The sequence below is a fragment of the Leishmania infantum genome, chromosome 32, assembly GCF_000002875.2.
Source record: "Leishmania infantum JPCM5 genome chromosome 32".
Taxonomy (NCBI): Eukaryota; Euglenozoa; class Kinetoplastea; order Trypanosomatida; family Trypanosomatidae; genus Leishmania; species Leishmania infantum.
Genome location: NC_009416.2, coordinates 935,250 through 953,203, shown reverse-complemented (window position 1 = coordinate 953,203; position 17,954 = coordinate 935,250). Strand labels below are relative to the sequence as shown.

Genomic DNA, 17,954 nt, shown 5'->3' with positions numbered 1-17,954 from the left:
TCGGGGGTGGGTGGGTGGGGCCGCGTCTGAGGCAGGGGTCGTGCTGCGATGACTGGGTCGGCGCATTGCTGTGACGCGCGTGTCTAGCGCTGCTGCACACCACGCGAGGCGGGCCTGTGACGGGGCGCGTGCGGGCTCGAGTTGGGTTTGGACTCCTGTTGTATGACAGAGAAACGGACACGTTGGAACCGAAAGAAAAAAACGGCACGAAAAACCTCCTTTCCTTGGATAGGCCGGGCAGTTAGCTGCCAGCAGTGTGTGCGTGTGCACACATGTGTCTGCGTGTAGCGCGCACGTATGCTCGCGGCCGTGCGTGTGTATTTTCTCTTCCTCTTTTCTTCGTTCTGCCTTGCACTAATTTCTGCCATTCCCTCTTCCCCTCTGCCTCTCGTCACCGGCCGGGCGAACGCCCCGCGGCGGCCACCTCTTATTCTGTGTTTAAACTCGTCCTTGAACGACCACTCCTTTCCCTTCGCGCGAAGCAGGAGAGGGGTGGAAAGGTGACGACAACAGCCACAACCAACCGAAAGACATAATCGAGAGCGAAGTCGTGCGTGTGAGCCCGGTGCGCGGGGAGACGGACAAGGCATTCACCTCTCTAGCAGTGCGCGCGTAAAACTGAGGAGGCCGTTGCCTGCGTGCATCCGCACGGCCGGCGCAGAGAGGGAGAGGGCATCGAGCCTTTCTGCCACCGCTCAGTGGTGGTCGTTATGCGCGGCGCTTTTCCTCACCTTTCTCGTTAGCATACGCCTTGCGAACGTTGTCTGTCCGACATCCGCACCTCTGCCTTCGCGTTTAGGGAGCGCATGAGGGCACGGCGAGCGGTGTCTCCAAGACCGGGATGCAGTATAGTTCATCTGACGCACTCGATGGAACGCCTAACGCCCCACCAAAGGATGCCGCAGATGGCTGCTACGCCTTCTCGCCGTCCTGTGGAACGGCCTCCTCTTATGTCTCTATGATGGACCGTATGGATGAGTTTGAGTGCCCTGTACCTACCAAAGGCAGCAACACTCCCCTACGCCCCACTGCACAGCCGGTGAACCGCACACTGGACACCCACGCCACGACCGGCGCTTCTTGCGCTGGTGCTGCTCGCCCGCCGCTCCCGGCGCAAGGCGCCCAGCGACCACCAAGCAGCTTAAGTGCCGACCAGAGCAGTCTTGCCATGCAAAACTTTAGAACCTACGGGCACATAGACGATGTCGTGGCTGGCCCGGCCTCCGCTCCTGCCAGCAACCGCGACGTGGCTTTGCCTTTCAATAAGCACGACAGAGCCTACACCTGCTGGCTACAAGGTAGCCCTATCTCGTCGATCCATGCAGGGGACACACCCGTGCATCAGCACGGCGTGGTGGCGGGGGAAGAGCGTCGTCATCCCCACAGCGAGAACGTAGACGTGTTTCGGCCCACCGTCGACAGCGGCGGCACGAAAACATTCGCCGCCGCTGCCGCCGTGATCACACTGTCCACGCCATCCCTTTCGTCGGCGTCGCTGCCGGCGCGCACGGAAGGCACTCGGCGGCCGCCTTCTTCGTCGATTTCCCCCGCGACGACCTTCGCGCAGACGCGCCACAGCGATGTTGCCGAGCTACGCTCGCATCTGAGTGCCCTGTTGCAGCAACAGGCTTTAGGTGCCGCGTGCAGCGCCGCTGCACAGTGCGACGGCACTGTTTCCGAGGGCGACAGTTTTGGAGACCGAGGTAGTGCCCCGCCTTCGTCGTCCTCGCTGCGCTGCTCGGACTCTGGCGCTAGAGTGCAGGGTGCCGCGTTTTGCCCAGGCCAGCTGCCGACGCGCTCAGCGCATGCTCAAGCACGCACGTCGCAGAGCCTGGAGCGACCGTCGTCAGGGGCAGCGTCTTCGCAGCGCGGACGTCGGATGCCATCGTTCTCGACACCGCCGCTGGCGCCAGATGCCACCTCTACGCTTGGCAGGGCGAGTGAGTCGTTTCTGCGCAGCATGCCAGCGCACCAGCAGCTGCCGCATCCGCCAATCACACGCGCCTCTGAAGGTATCGCTCATGTAGCCAGCACTGGTCACATCAGTCGCGTGAGCCAGGATGTGCGTCATGCACGTGCCCAGCAGGCCTTCGACGCGCAGGCAAGCGAGCTCGAGCAGCAGCTGGATGCGCAGCTGGGGCTTGTTTTCACGCTAATGCGGCAGGTCATGGTTCTGGACGCGCATCTAGCCGCGAGGTCGGCAGCCGACACGGGCACCACCCTGACGAGCAGCGGCGCAGACAGCGAAGAGCATCGCGAGCTTCTGGTTGGGCAACTCGAGGAGGCCGAGGACGCGACGGTGTCTACAGCTCTGCACTTTGTAGAGCTTGCGAACCGCCACGCGCTGGAGTGGATGAATCAAGGGCAATATTCTGCGGCCCTGCAGCTTCTGCAGCGGGCGGGCAGGCTGCTGCGCAAGGGTGCCGGTCGGGTATTCCGCTATCTGCCAGATCCTGTAGAGCTCGAGGCCCCCTCGATCAACGGCGCGGCGGGAGGGCGTAATGAACCTCGCGATGGCCGTGACACAACCCCGCTGCTGCGGCCGACTGCCGCGTCGTCACAGGCCAGGAGCCACGACCGTAAGAGCCCGACAATGTTCACATCCAGCGACAGCGGTGCCAATATCAACCACATCAGCAACGACAATGTGTTCAGCATCAGCGCCCCCTTTTTCTCCCCGTCGCAGGAACCGCGGCGACTCAAGGCCGTGGCCGCTGTGGAGCACAACCTCGGCGTCTACCACTTCAAGCTGGGGGAGTACACGCTGGCAAGCGCACTCTTCGCCCGGTCGGCGGCCCTGGAGGAAGAGCTTCAGGCACCTGGAATCGGCATCACATATTTTAACATGGCGCAGACGCAGCATGGCCTTCGGCAGCTGACCGAGGCGCTGCGATACGCCGAGATGGCGGAGGAGGCGGTGGAGCGGCAAGTGTTCCAGGCGAAGGACAAGGCAACGCAGATGCGGCGGCGGCTGACACAGGGGCGCGCGTTCCAGGCAAGGGACTTCCCAGATGGCGCGCGTGCTGCGAGCAGGGGCGGTGAGGACAACCGCGACGGGATCGCCGCGGCTGCAAACGCATCGGCAGAGGGTCACCGTTACAGCGATGCAGCGGCGACCACCGAAGGAGAGGAGGAAAAGGCGCTCATGTGCATGTGGCTACAGTGGCGCGAGAGCGTATGCTTCTTGTCGTACGTGAAGCAGACACATGCGAGATGGCTGGATGAGATGGGCCTCTACAAGGAAGCTTATCAGCAGTATCAGCAGGCGCATCGCTGGCTCCTCGCCATTCCTCGCCTCGCCACGGAGGAGCAGCAGCGTGCACAGCTGTTGAAGCAGTACATGGCGACCATGAAGACACGCTGGCGGCGAGAGGAGGTCGAGGTGGAGCTCTACCGTCACCCGCTGCGCATCTCCTCGGCCTCCAGTAGCGGGGCTGTGCCAGCGGGGTCGTACCCTTCGCACAATACCCGCTCCCCGAGCAAGCACCGCGCGCGTACGCACCAGCGTCCTCAGCGGTCTCCAGCGGTGTTGTCTGCAGCCGTGCCCATTCCGAAAGACTTCACATCCCCGCTGCAGAGTACTGTAGTGACATCAGTGCTACCGCGCAATGTGGAGGTGGTCGGTAGGTGCCCGCGCGGCCCTTCTCGTGCGTTTTATCGTGAGAGCTTCCCCACCCCGCACGAGGCGCCGTTTCTCTGGCCCTCCGCCAGCGCTTTTGCGCTGCGGAATTCGATGAGTTCACAGCCGCGTCGCCGCCCCAGCAGCGCAAACGCCGTGCTGCACTCCTTGTATGCCCCACGCCGACCGCCTGCATCATTGCTTCGACATCGACCCAGCGCCACTAACCACGCCACCGCTTCTGCGGAGCAGAACCACACATTCCTGTCACATCCATCACCGGAGACGAGAGAGCAGCAGCAGCAGCAGCAGCAGCACGGCGGCAAGAGAGCATCCTGGGATCCATCAATGCGCGTGCCGATCCCGCCGCCTGGCCGACGCACTGAATACCGCACGTCGACTGGGCGCGCTGGGCCAGCCGCGTCTGGCCCATTAATGCGTTGCACCTCTGCCTCCCTGTTGCGAAGCAACGCAGGAGAGCCAGAGATGGACACGACTGCACATCTGCCGCCCCGGGCATCGTTCACCCCCTACGATGCGCACACGCGTAGTGCCCCTCAGCATCATCCTTCACCGCCTCGCGAACCGCCCCAGGCGAGTAGCACATTGACAGAGTCTTTTGTGGCGCACGGCCTGCTTTTCGAGACCGAGCCAGAGACACCAAAGTCGCTACCACATCATCGACACAGTGAGCCCGTCTTCCCTGATGCGCTTACCGTCGAGAGCATGCAGAAAGCTGCCGCCGACCCACCAGGGCAGAGAAGCGGAGCTACTGCGACACCGCAGAAAGGCAGTGCTGGCGCTGGCGTTTCGGACCTCGCCGCATCGGCCCCGTCAGCCGCGCGCCAGCTGCCCGAACTCACGCCGTCGCCTCGAATTCCCGGCGACTTGACATGGTGCGTGACCGTGCTGCAGGCCTTTCTGCGTCCTCGCTGCCGCCACCGGACCTTGTTAGACACAGAGGGGGAGAGGGACCGCGGCAAGTACACACATGGGGGGAGAGACACCATAGAATCGCCTCAACGGTCGTGCCCGGCAGAGGCGCCGACTCTGAAGTCCGAGTTGCCCAGCCACGCCGTTGAGGTGGAGAAGGCGACGATGCTTGACGGCGACGGCACATCGCGTGACGCGCAACCGCTCTCGCTGCCACCGAAATCGGCGGCCGCACTAGTGGTGCGGCGGGCGGAGCTCCAAGCTTCACAGCCGTACAGCGTGGATGTCCCCGGTGCTCTCGTGGCGGGCACTGTAGGCAGCGTGCTGGGAAGTAAGCCGGCAACTCAGCCGTCCTTGTCTGCATCATCACCTTCTTGGGCGGCTGTGGGGCGCGCACCGTGTGTAGAAAGCGGTGACTTACACGCAGAGGCAGCGGTGGCAGGCAAAGAGGACATCGTTGCGGATGCGCGTCATTACGGCGAGGACGTCTGTGTAGATCTCGCCGCGGCAGAGCATGAGTGGCCAAACGGTCCTGCCAGGGACGGCGTCTCTGCGGGCCAGCACGCAAGCAGAGGCAGCCTGGGCGGTGAGGACGGCGGACACGTGGCGGTAGACGCGCTCATCAAGCGGAGAAAGTCAGTCATCCCCTACGAGAGCGACGACGGGGAGGCAAGTAGTGGCTCGGCTGCCAGGGCGCCTTCCGGCTCCAGGAGCCCTGACCGTTTTCACAGCGAGGGTTTCCACGGTGCCGGAGATAGTGCCGACGCTGCTGCCCCAACCGCCACACGCGAGTATGTGGTTACATACGATTCTGGTGCAGTGATGGCAGTTGCGTCAGCGTCTTTTGCGATCCGCCACGAGAAAAACGAGGGAGAGATATATTGCCTCCACGAGCCAGGTGTGGTCGACGGCGAGATGATGCTCAAAGTAGAACCGCCCGACTCGGGACGGCGCGGCCGCATGCCGGTGTCGGCAGACGCCTTGTTAGGTAGGGAAGGGGATCGCTGCTGTGGTGATGCGTCGGTGAGCACATCGAAGACGAACGCTCATAATACCTCGGGGAAGGGTGAGGGCGACGCGATGACGATGCTGGCTGAGGAGCGTGAGGACGCACCAGGCAACGCTCTAGTGTTAGGGACACGCGCCTCGGTGCCCGAGGAGGCGAAGGCTGACAGCCTCAGTGCACTGCCGCAGCTGAATGCGGGTGATGGGAAAGACAGCGTGGTGGCATCCCTGGAGATGCGTGCTCACAAGGAAGATCAGCATCTCGTGTGCGAAGCGCAAGGGAGAGGCACGGCGGCGCAGAGGACCGCGTCACGTTTTCGGGCGCCTGCCGATAAAGTTCTCCGGGCAGAGCAAGCGGAACTCGCCTGTGCTGAGGCGGCAGTGGCTGGCTCGCTTTCAGCGCGCCATTCGACGACGCTGAACAAAGTTGCGAGCTCCGTTGCCACCGTCGCGGAGGCCTTTGCGTCTGCTGCAAACGACTACGGCGACATGCCGAAGCTGTCTTCTCTGTCGCCAACTTCGTGGGCCGCGCGCAGAGGTACGAGGGCACCGTTTCAGTCACCACGGGACGCAGAGGCGAGAGAGAGGGGGCTGAAAGCCGTGCCTGCTCCTGCGGCGCTGTCGAACTCGTCGCACTCACCGGTCTCGCAAGCACCGCAAGGGACAAGCCAGCGCGCAGACCAGGTGGACGGATCATGCAATGCCGAACTCGGCGCGGCTGGCGAAGCGGAGGCCAGTAACTTTTTTTGTGCAGCCGCGCACGCGACACTCTCAGACAGAAGCGGCGAGGACGACGTGAGTGACAGGACAGCGGCCCGAAAAGCGGCCCTTTCGGATTCCCCAACTCCGCCCTCTGCTTTCTCTGCGTGCGCAGAGAACGTTTGCCCGAGCAGCGTGGAAGACACTGCTCCGCCTGGCGGGTCATCGATGCGTGCATCCATCTCGGCCACCTCTGTTCGGTTTGCCGCATACGCGCACGAAGCACCGCAAAAGGTGGGCAGCAGCGCTTCGGCGTGCACGGGCGATCCTGAGGTGGAAGGCGACAACGGGCCAGCGAGTGAGGCGCTGCACCAGGAGACGGAGGGGGAGTGGGGCAGCGCCTGGGACAAGGGCAGCTCGGCTGCGCCCGAGGCGAGCGCTGCCTCCGGGGGACGAGCTGCTTCCAGCGGCCGCGAAGCAGCTGGCTGCGGTGAAGCTGTGCCGTGGACAGAGAAGGTGAACGATGCCACGGATGCTCTTGCCGTTACCGTAGCTTTCCCAGGTGGGGAGGCTGAAGCGCAGCTGACAACTCCTGCGGATAACGACGGTCACGCACATCAGTCGAGCCACGCCGCGACTTTGTTCTCGCCGACATCGAGGAGCGGGGAATCCCGTCGCGGTGATTCTCCCACGACGACGAGTGCAGAGAGACCACCACGCAACGAAGGTGCAGACCTACAGTGGTCCGAAGACTTTGCCAACGCTAGGGCGACAGCAGAGGAGCGAAGTGCAGAGGTGAGCGCGGCGATAAAGGAAGGCCCATCTCCAGAGGAGGCCGTGGTGGCCCCGCAGCCTCTGGCGACACTGCCGCCTCGACGTGGTCGCATATTCGTCTTCGCACCGCACCAGCTTGCAGCATCCGCGTCGATGGAGCTGACGAACGTCAACTTTAGTTTCCGCAGTGGTGACGCTTTTGAGCGCATTCGATCCCCTACGCGGACTCAGAAGCAGCCCGCGGCGACTCTAGATACGGATACGGTAGAGGACGGGGCGGCAAAGCCGGTGCTGCTGCGCGTGGCGGGCGGCGGCCGCACCTCCGGCTCTTCCGACGGTTCGCTCTGCTCCAAGGAAGGGTACTGCTGCGCAGCGGCAATGATGGCGTATGCGACGGCTGAGGATGAGACTGTGGACCGCCGCACTGCATCCATCGGCTCCACCACGACCCAGATCACGCAACTCCGGGGGAGCTCCTCGAGAAGCATTCACGACGGCAACGACCTCCGACTAGGCGACGGCGAATCGCCGGTGAAACCGGAGGCAGTCGAGCTGGCGAAGTCGATAGCGCCGGGGTCAACGATGGCCCCGTCCTCGGCGATAATGCATGATCGATCACCGCTACCTTCCGCATCGGTGAATGTCGCGGCGCCCAGCGAGGCGCCGGTGACGGCGAACGAGGACGTCGCGCAGGCGGAGGACAAGGATGTGAAGCGGCTGCAAAGGGCACGGCAGGATCTCTTGTCCACTCACGAAACCGACATTATTGAGAACATGGACACCCCGCCTCCGTGCACGACGAGCGCACCCAATACACCGGAGCTCCTGGACCCTTCCAAGCCTCCTTGCTCGTCAGCGGTTTTTGCCCCAATAGCAGCGTCGGTGGCTGTGGCACCAGTAGAAGCGCCCAGAGGATCAGGGCGTGCAGCGGAGTGGGAGACGAAACCGTCGACTGCTGTGCCCCTGCCTCTATCTCCTCGACCAGAGTCGCCGGCGGCACTGCCAGAGGCTGGGGAAAGAGCTGCGGGTCTGTTGCCACCACGGAATTGCCCTCTGGACCGCGAAGGTGACCTGCTCGGCTGTGTACACGGAGGTGACGCCGACGAGGCGACGCCTCCTGGCAAGGGAGATGCTCTTGCGACCACGGAGGGAGAGACGGCGCTCGAAGTCGGCACTAACCATCCTGTCAATGCGTTGAAAGATGGCATGGCGGGTGCGCACGAAAAGGCGCGTCTCAAGAGTGGAGGCGCCCACGGCACCGCGGTGGCCTCGCACGAGGTCTCTGCAGGTCATCTTCTCCCACCTCATCTACCAGCGCCTTTTCACAAGCCACGACCACAGCAGCAGCGGCTCGGCACGAACGAGTCTACTTGGAGCGATATGGAGACGGACGAGGCGCAGCGGCGGTATATCCGCGATCAAATCGTACAGGAGGAGGCGGCGGGAGTGATTCAGCAGGCGTGGAGAGATTGTGTAGCGGCTCGGATGCGGCGCCAGCTGCACCTGCTATGGTAAGCTGCAGGGAAGGGAAGGAGGGGCGCAAGCCAAGGCGTCGGCACTTGGAGGGGCGCGGAGGGAACCTCCTCTTCCCTCGAAGCGCAGATGCCGGTGATGACAGCTCGATTCTCTACCCGTCTTCTCTCCATATGCAGTCTCCTCGCATACGAAACGCTTTCCAGTGCATCGGCGTCCCGCTGTCGCCGGCACCCATCTCTTTTGCCCATCCCTGAGCAGCCTTCTTCGGGTTCAGGCCCCATCTCCATCGAGTGCGCACCCGAGCACACTTCACCACCTCCCCGGCTCGTTGTCTCCCAATGCTCCTTTTTTCCTTCTACCCACCTTCTCTCCGTCGAACCACCGGGCTTCTCCCTAACGTGCGCACGCTGTGCATCACACTGCGACACGCGTGTGTGTCTCGCTTTTCTCTCTTTTACTTTGTGTGTTTTCCTCTTTCGCCTCCACGGAGATGGCTGACGGGCCATCTTGTCTCTTCGGCAGCCTCGCTTGCTGTCGCCCTCTCAGCCTCTCTCTCTCGTCGTCGTCTCGCCGTGCCTGTGTCACGCCCTCTTTTTTTTCCATTTTTGATCGTCTTGCACTCCCCTCTGCTTCCCTCTCCCATTCTCTAGATAGGCACACAGCATACGTGCGCGTGCTTGCCTGCGCGTGTGTGAGCTCCTCGCGTGGTGCAGAACTGAAACGGAGAGGCGTGTATGTGTGTGTCTTGGGCGTTGGCGGCTGCTGTTTCGGGTGCCGCAGCAGACATCCCACTCACCATTCTTCTCCCTCGTGCGGTGTGTCTCTCTCTCTTCTCTCCCCAATCTGTGGCCCAACCCTCTTTTTTCTCTGCGCCTTGAGGCTGATAGGCTTGACCCTTCCTCGTTCACTTGCTCCCCCTCCCTGTTTTGCGTGTGAGTCATGCGCATTCTCCAGCAGGCGGTCCCTCGCTTCCTTGTATGTTTGTGCTCGTCGCGCGTTGCTGCTGCTGTCTGCATGGGGTGCTTGTCTATTCCGTTCTCCATGTACGCCCATCAGTGCGTTTTTGTGTGTCTGTGCGTCGGCGTGCTTGTGCTCCTTGTGTTTCTACTCGAGTCTTGTGTTGCCACCCTTTTTTTTTTCACTTCCCCTCTCTGTGCTCCCTCACCGTCCATCAAGTCTTGCCCGCCCGCCCCCCCCCCCATCTATCCCCATCGCCTACCCCGCCTCTCTGTCCGCCTCCTTTGCTCCTCCGCCGCCCCGCTTGCTCATAGAGTATCGGCGAATCCAGAGCCACTCGCCGGGGTGGCGTTCGGAGGAGGGGGGGAGGCCGTGAACAGCACCGGTGTAATCCAAGCGGCAAGGCACTGGGGGCGCAAAGCTTTGCGCGCCAACGAGTAGGGCGCATGCTCGTCGTGGCCGTTGTCTCTGCCCCACTTCAGGTACGGCACGGTCGAACGGGGGATGCGGCGCGGTATTGCTCTCCAGCGAGCGCTGTATTCTCATCTCCTCTTTCGGGTCGGCCTACTCGGGCCGTCTTCTTAGACGTGCGTGTGCTGATGTGGGGCCCCTCAATCGTGAACCAAGGGTTCAAGGGAGAACGTGCCGGCGGGACTCGCTTGCGCATCAGCATTCCCCTTCTCTTTTGCCGATGGCCTTCCGCAGATCCATTTCATGACTTACCCTGCGGTCTCTTGCCTTCTCATTGCCCCTTTCCACCCACTCTCCTTCCCCTCTCTCGTTTTCGTGGTGGAGTGGTGGTGGTGGTGGGCTTGTCGCTCCATACCTCGATCTGACGCTCGTTGTGATCGTCGCCTGGTAAATACAGAACATACACACACACACATGTATATATGTATTTGCATGTATGTCGATCCTTATATCACACACACACACACACGCACGCACGCACGCACGCACGCATGCAGGCATCCCGGCACAAAGAGCCGCTGACCAATTGGCGAGCACGCATCGCTCCGTCACTCGTTGCGCGGCGTTTTCACTTTTGTTGCGATTCGCTGCGTTCGCTGTCTTGATTGCCGTCGCGAATGGTTCTGTTGCCTGTCTGCCTGCACTGTCATTGCACGTGATTGAGCAGGTTTGCTTCCAGGTGTAATGCTGTCTGTCGACTACGGATTCGGCACCTCCGTGAAAAGGAGCGGACACGCCGCATGCTGGTGCGCCGCACTGGGCGGCGTTGTTTAGTTCGGTGGCTGGCCGCCAAGCGAACTGCTGGCTGAAGTGGCGCGGCACGAGGGATCTAGCTGCCCTCTCTTCGTGCTGCCCGTAACGACGATCGCGCGCCATGTGCCCCGCGCAGATCAGCGCCGTGGGACAGACGTCTTCGACGTTGCTTTGGCGCCGCACCGCCAGCGCAGGCTGCGAAGGCTGTGCGAAATCGCCAGCGGAGTGGCACCTTGCGAGTGCAGCGGGACGCTGCGCAATTTCCAGGGCAGGCGCTCCTCGAGGCCGGACTGTGCCGCCAAAGAGGGGGATAAGGACGGCGATATCCTGGGAGAGAGCTTTAGCGCGTTTTCCTCCGGACCCCTTGCCCTCTCTCAAACGACGGAGGAGTCGAGCGAGCGCGGGCTTGAGTATGACGAAGGTTACTTGAGAGAACAGGAGGTGGAGAACGCGGCCGACCGGAGCAGGGGTGGCTCGGTCGACACCTCGCCGTCCTTGTCTTCCTCCTCAAGGAGAGGGAGCGGGTGCGGCACCGATGCGCGATAGCCGTTGCACCTCCACGCCGCCGCCGCGTCTGCACCGGACAGAGTCGTCGCCGATGCGGTGAACGAGGTTGTGGTGCCACCAATCACTGTTGAGCTGCTGCGCCAGGTGAGGCTGGCGGCGGGCGACCGCACAGCACACAACACGCCTGCATCTCTCCGTCAGCGGCCGCGTCACACGGCCACATGAGGTTGAGTCCCAGCACTCGCACTGGCTACGTCAAATCTGCCCTCCGAGACCTCACAAAGGGGCGCAACGCTGGTCATGACATGGGCAAGGAGGCGCCTTCAGTCCCGGCCGACACACGCGAGGTGCGCGGCAAGCACACAGTGCGGCCGCTTCGGTGGCAGATGATTCGGCCGCCGGTGGCGCTACGCTCGCGGCACGGGCACCATCTCGTCTCCTGCAGGGAGCGCCTCTACGTGATCAGCGGCTGCTACTGGGCTCATGGCAACGCACTGGCGTCGACGGACATGATGTACGATGTGTGCACGGGCGCCTCGCAGCAGATTTCTTTTCCCTTCCCCCAGCGCTTCTGCGCGGCGTTGGCGAAGAGCGATGCCGTCCCCGCGACGCCGTGGACGATGTGAGCGTCGTCTTCGCCAAGGCGTCTCGTGGAAGAGGTTGTCGAGGGGGGGGGGGGCGCTCTCACACGCTGGACGGCGAGGGCGGGCGACGAACATCAGGTGCTGTACTGTTTTGGCGACTTGAGCTACTCGCATCAGCTGATGCACACTCCCCATCGTCTCTGGCCGCCGCAGGCGGTGCTGGAGGAACTGCCCCAATACGGTACAGTGCCGCGAGCGCAGTCCAAAGGGATTCTCGTGTGCAACGTGCAGCGTGAAAGCACCCCCGATGAGCACAAACGTGGCGAACAGGCGACAAGACGACTCTTCTACATGGACGGCTTTCAGGATGGAGGCCCGATGGCGCCATGTCTGTGAGTGTAAACCTTGGCAACTGGAGTATGGGTGCGTGTGTGCCCTTCACCAGACCTCGTGCGCAGCTAGATCTCGCTGCTTCAGTACGAACTAGTGGACACAGTGAGCGAGAGGCCCGCTAGCGAGGCAGCGCGGTCGGCGCCCGTGCCTGTCAAGCAAGAGTGCAATCAACCGGCAAAGCGGCATGCCACTTGCCTTCGACGGCTCGAGGTGGTGGGCGGCATGCCGGCTCGCCGTGGCAAGCAGCGCCGCTCTCGCATATGCTACTCATTCGACACGGTGCAGATGCGCTTCGACTACGCGCACGCGCTGCCGGCGCCCGGGCTTACAGCGCACTGTGTAGTGCTAGTACCGTCTGCTGGTATGCCCAGCGCTGCTGCAGCTCTCCACTCGACGGTGAAGGCTGGGGAGGACAGGCAAACAGTGGCGGAAGGCGCCACGCTCTTGAGCGCCTACCAGACCGCCCTCCGAGTGCTACGCGAGCGGTGTGGTGCGTGGCCACTGTGCTGCGGTGGCAACGAAGACTGGAGCGATGCCGAGCAGAACAGCCTCGGGAAGCCGGTGGGGTGGCTGTACTTGCTTGCGCCACGCACGATTCCTCTTGCCGAGGGATCTCGGGTGGAGATGGGGCGACTGTGTATCCAATCGACGGTGCTCACAATGGACAGAGATGGGCTTCTCGGCACGCTCTTTTAAAGCGTGTGTGTCTGCGCGGGATTGGGGGGGGCGGCGGCGGCGGCAGCAGCGGCACACGTGTGTTGGTGGTGAGGAGGAAATGCTCATCTGTTGCACAGCCTACCTTCCTCTCTGCATGTTTTCTCTTTGTTTTTCTCTTGCCGATCGGCGAGAGGGCTTGCGCACGTGGTCCTTTCGGTATTTGTGCCGCTACGTGGTGGTGCTCCCATTGGGCCGCCCGCTTCGGTTGATAAACGGCGGCATTTTTTTTTTAATCGGTACATGCGCATGTGTGCATGAACGCGCCTCCGTTGCAAGGCGATGCCCCCTCTTTCTCTCTCTCGCATGCACGCACGCGCGAATGCAAACGGTTTGTGCGCGTTATCGCCTCCTACTCCTTCCTTTCCTCTCTCTCTTTCTCCTTCACCCCCCGCCGTTGGGCACGCGTGTGCCCAGCTCCTTGTTCTCGGTTTCATGCCTCTGCATGCGTGCACTGCGTACAGGCGTGCTGGCGGCCCGTCTCTCTGCCTCTCTCTCTCTCCCTTGCCCTCACCGAGTTTCGAATGTGGAGAGGGCTTCCCCGCGGAGCATACAGACACCTGTGCGCGGACCCGAGAGGGAGACACAGTGCTATCCTGCAGCCATGATGCATCGACTGCCCATCACCGTCAGCTTCGATGCGCTGGACTCTCTTATTCAGATAACGCGTGGATTGGGCTACCAGTACCGCAGCTCGTACGCATCCTTTCTGCTGGAACACGGTATTGACCTTCACGCAAGCTGCCCAAACGCCACCTGTGAGGTGGTGCAGGAACTCGCGCTGAAGGCGATCCATGACCAAGTGCGGGTGGAGCGTGCAGCATGGACTCGTTCTGCCAACCCAAAGGAGATGCCGATTGGCGGCGACACAGATGAGGAACTGCGCTCTTTTTGGACCCGCGTTCTGAGGCAAACCTATACATGTGCGACGCTGTATGACGGCGCTGCCGCGGATGTGGTGCAGCGCATCGAGGAGCTGTGGAGCGACCACCACAACGAAGTGCGCCGGTTTGAAGACTACGTGCTGTTTGATCAGTTCAGCTCCACCAAGGCCCATAGCTGGTACCCGGAAGGACTCGCACATTGCAGTGCCTGCGTAAATGGAACCAAGTACAGGTGAGCCGTGACAAGAGCGCTGTGCGGCCAGGCCTGGTAGAGCCGACGCCAGCGTCTGACTTGGACGTGGTTTCTCCTTCCACTGCCGCAGCGTCTCCGGTTCTCTTCCTGGCTGCGCCGCCATTCGTAGTTTCCAACATGGATCCTCGTATACGGGGCGTGTTCATGCAGCTGGGTGCGCTCGAGGCTGGTGAAAGAGGTGAGCCGCCACTGCTTTCGCGGATCATCTCGGCTCGGGATACGGGCTACGCAAAGCCGTCGCCCATAGGCATCCTGACCGGTGTGCGCGACATTGCCGCTTCCTACCGCGCCGCGTGCCGAAGCGGCGGCGGTGTGTGCGATGCGGGTGTCGATGTGCATAGGCACGTGCACGTAGGCGACGCCGATGCCGATCGCGTTGCATGCGAGCGCGCGGGGTGCCATTTCGTGCAGTGCGACCCCGCTACGGGCGTGACGTGGGGGCTGCTGCAGTCCAAGCTACAGGAGCTGGAGGCACTCTACGGATCTGCGCCCTCCCTCCAACGAGCTATGAGAGGGGACTCGAGCTCCGCGTGATCGCCTTCTTGTGCACGAGTCGTGCACCAGCCTCCGACACCTGCCTAGAGAAGTGCGCTGGCCGCGCGAGTGCCCGTTCTCTCTGCCCTTTCGCCCTTTTCGTCTCATTTTCGCTTTCTGCTTGTTCGGCTCTGCTGGTGCGTCGTCTGCGCATTAACGCGCTCATTAAAGGTGGGCGGATGGGGGGGTGGACCCCCCCCCGAGAATCAACGCACCCGATCGCGATCCACCTCAAGGCGTTGCTCAACAGGTCGACTCTACACCATACAGCAGGAGCCCAAACCCAACTCGAGCCCGCACGCGCCCCGTCACAGGCCCGCCTCGCGTGGTGTGCAGCAGCGCTAGACACGCGCGTCACAGCAATGCGCCGACCCAGTCATCGCAGCACGACCCCTGCCTCAAACGCGGCCCCACCCACCCACCCCCGACCCGCGCCCATCGTGCCGGCCGCCACGCGGTGCATCCTCCTCGGCGTGGCGCAGGCTCCCTGCACACCAGCAGGCAGTGCGCGAGGGCCGGGGGGGTGGGTGGTGGGACACACGCCCGAGCCACGCTGACGCTCTGCCTAATCATATGGATTAGGCACAAGCGTGCTCGCTGTCGCAGGGGGGGTGCCCCGACGCAGCGCCATCCAGGACCTGGGCGCCGGCATCTGTAGCGATGCATCGCCCGGGCCTCCCTCCTCCCCTTACGTCGTGGGTGCCGGGCCCCCGGCATCCCCGGAAGTGAGGTTCGGCATTCGGCAGGGATAGGTGGAGGGAGGGGAGAACAACGTAGGGAAGGAAGTACACCTCCCCTCCCCGCCCCCTTAGCGGGGCGCGCGGCACATACACAGATACGCGCGCGTACACATAGGCCTGCATTTAAAGAGGTTATGGAGAAGAAAAAAAAAGCAAGGCTTGTCTCTCCCTCTTCCTCCCCGCACCGTGGCCCGGGATGCTTTGCAGGCAAAAAAAAAGGCGAGGACAGACAACGGAAAAGGACGACGTTGGTTGTATGAAGAAAAGCGCCGGAGAAGCGGAGAGGATTCGCTTCTCCGACAACTCGTCGAGGGCAAAGAGATGCAAGAAGAGCGCACGCTTCTCCCTCCGTTTCCAGCCATCCCCACTGTGCCCTACCCCCGCTCTGCTGCTCCGCTGGGTCTGTGCAATCCCGAACAGCCGTGCCATGCACTCTTGTCACTGCACAAGGTAAGCTGCCAGCCGCACCCCTACAATGACAAGAAGCACGAGAGAAAAGGGGAACAAAAAAGACGTCAGAGAGAGCGGGATAAGAGTGGAGGCGTGCATTGTCTGACAAGGCGCTCGTTGCAAGCGCAGAAAGAGAACGGAAAGAATAAGTTCAGAGAGAAGAAGAGATGGAGAGGGTGGGGCAATAGTCGGAGGTGGGGGAGCGCTGGCAAGCGAGTGGTTTCGCCGGCCCAAGAGACGATCTGCGAATACACACGTGCCGTTCCGGCGACACACACCCACACCCACACCCACTGGGCTCGCCCACAAGTCTCTAGCATCTCGTCTAGTGCCCCTTTACGGCAATAGCTGCCCCATCCAGCCTTTGTGTGTGTTTGTGTGCGTGTGTGTGTGTGTGTGTCTGTGTTGACGCCGCAGCATGGATTGGCTTTCCAAGATAGTCAAGAAACTCTTTGTTGCCGTGGCGGCGCTCTTGTGTCCACAGCTTCGCCTTCACCTACACAGGTGCCTCAGAAGCGGTAGACCATCTCCTTCTGGTAGCCCAGGGTGCCGAGGAAGCCGGAGACATCCGCGGCGTTGTTCAGCACCGCACCTGAGGGCTGGTACGCGAGGCCACCGGACATGGCACGCAGCACCATCGGTGCTGCGCCGACCACCTTCACCATCATCGGGTCTGGCCCGCAGACGAGAAGCAGCGTCGACGGCGACGGCCTCGGCATCGTCGCCTGCAACATCGGCACGTCAATGTAGCCCTTGAAGCCGTGGAAGTACTTTCTGCCATCGGGGCTCGTGCTCGGCTGGCTAGCGACGTCCACCGTCAAGGGAGTGCCTTTCTTGTACACTGGATTCGCGATCATGTTCGGATCGTCAAAGTTGTCCACCGTGTAGAAGATCTGCAGTCGATCCTTGTGCTCGCGGGCCTTCTCATCAAGCAGGCCCTTGAGCAGGATCTTGTTCTCTGAGCGGTTGGCGAAGAGCATGCGAAGCTTCGTCGAATCGCCCTCCGTGTCCAGAGAGGCGTTCATGAACTGCAGAATGGGGCACAGGCCTGTGCCGCCGCAGATCATGCCCACATCGGTCCAGCGATTCTTCTTGTACGTTAGCTTGTACTGAATGGCACGGAACAGCAGCGACTCACCCACGTCCATGGAGAAGAGGTGCTCGGTGAAGCGGCCTGGCCGCTGCTTCTTGACGAGAAGGTCAAAGTAGCCCTTCGTTCCGTTCGGCGTGATGGGGGTGTAAAAGCGCATCGGCTGATCCACCATGTTCGCGCCCTCCTTGAAGTGTGCCTGCAGCGTGCTGCACGGCACGAGGTCGAACACGTCGCTCGGGTCGTTCAGCAGAAAGCGGAAGATAGCGACATCCTCAGCCAGGTTGAGCACCTCGCCCAGTACAAAGGGCTTGAACTTGGTCGTGAAGACCTCCTTCTTCGCAGCGCACTCGGCCGCCATGCGCTGGGAGGACGTGTGGGTGTGAAAAGCAGCGCCGAGGGCAGCTGCGGCGCCAAGAGTCAGGAGCTTGACCATGAGGGTGCCGGCGGGGGGAGGGGGAGGAAAGAGGAAAGAGGGCAGGGAGGAGGATGGTTATCTAAACAGACGGCTCGATATGTCTCTGTGAGTATGTTTTGCGATGTAATGCTTGTCTGCTGAGGTGGCAGGACTTCTTCGGAGAGAAACGACTCAGAACAAGAAGCGCGATTCGCGGCACGGTGGCGGGAAGTGGGGAAGGGAGAGGGGAGAGGGGAGAGGGGCCCACAGGAAGACGAGATGGGTCACCAGCGAGAGAGAAGGGAAGAGTGAGACGCTAATGGCTGGAGCTGCGTATTGCAAGAGGGAGAGCCAATCAAGCGTTTTTCCTCTATAGCGCAGAAGGAAGCGGGATGCGTGTTGTGCAGCAGATGCTGAGGCGTGCTGGAGGTAGGAGAGGGAGGGGTGGGGAAGGTGGATCAGGCGGCGAAGTTCTCGTCGTGAAGAAGAGAGCAGAAGTGAAACCGGTCTCAGGGACGGGCGGCTGGAAGCTGTTTAGCGGGAAACCCACACACCCTCCTCTTGCACGTTCCACTTCTACGCGCATGTGCACAGGCGCTTACATCCCACTGCCGGACGGGCGTCGTCAAGAATTGAAACACAACTGCACATCCTCATAACCCTCCACCATGTTCATTAGCGATCCCTCGGTGCACACACCCGAACACGGACAGTCTGCGCC

The 17,954-nt window shown here is 62.1% G+C and overlaps 3 protein-coding genes across 3 annotated transcripts; 2 read left to right on the top strand and 1 right to left on the bottom strand.

Moving 5' to 3' along the window:
• Positions 1-841: 841 nt before the first annotated feature.
• On the top strand, positions 842-8,545 carry LINJ_32_2560 (conserved hypothetical protein; the record flags this gene model as incomplete). Its single annotated transcript, XM_001467895.1, has 1 exon — positions 842-8,545. The coding sequence occupies one exon, from the start codon at positions 842-844 to the stop codon at positions 8,543-8,545; it is 7,704 nt and encodes a 2,567-aa protein (XP_001467932.1).
• Positions 8,546-12,703: 4,158 nt separating this feature from the next.
• On the top strand, positions 12,704-14,005 carry LINJ_32_2550 (conserved hypothetical protein; the record flags this gene model as incomplete). Its single annotated transcript, XM_003392674.1, has 1 exon — positions 12,704-14,005. The coding sequence occupies one exon, from the start codon at positions 12,704-12,706 to the stop codon at positions 14,003-14,005; it is 1,302 nt and encodes a 433-aa protein (XP_003392722.1).
• Positions 14,006-16,255: 2,250 nt separating this feature from the next.
• Positions 16,256-17,272, bottom strand: LINJ_32_2540 (putative cytochrome-b5 reductase; the record flags this gene model as incomplete). Its single annotated transcript, XM_001467894.1, has 1 exon — positions 16,256-17,272. The coding sequence occupies one exon, from the start codon at positions 17,270-17,272 to the stop codon at positions 16,256-16,258; it is 1,017 nt and encodes a 338-aa protein (XP_001467931.1).
• Between the last annotated feature and the right edge of the window lie 682 nt (positions 17,273-17,954).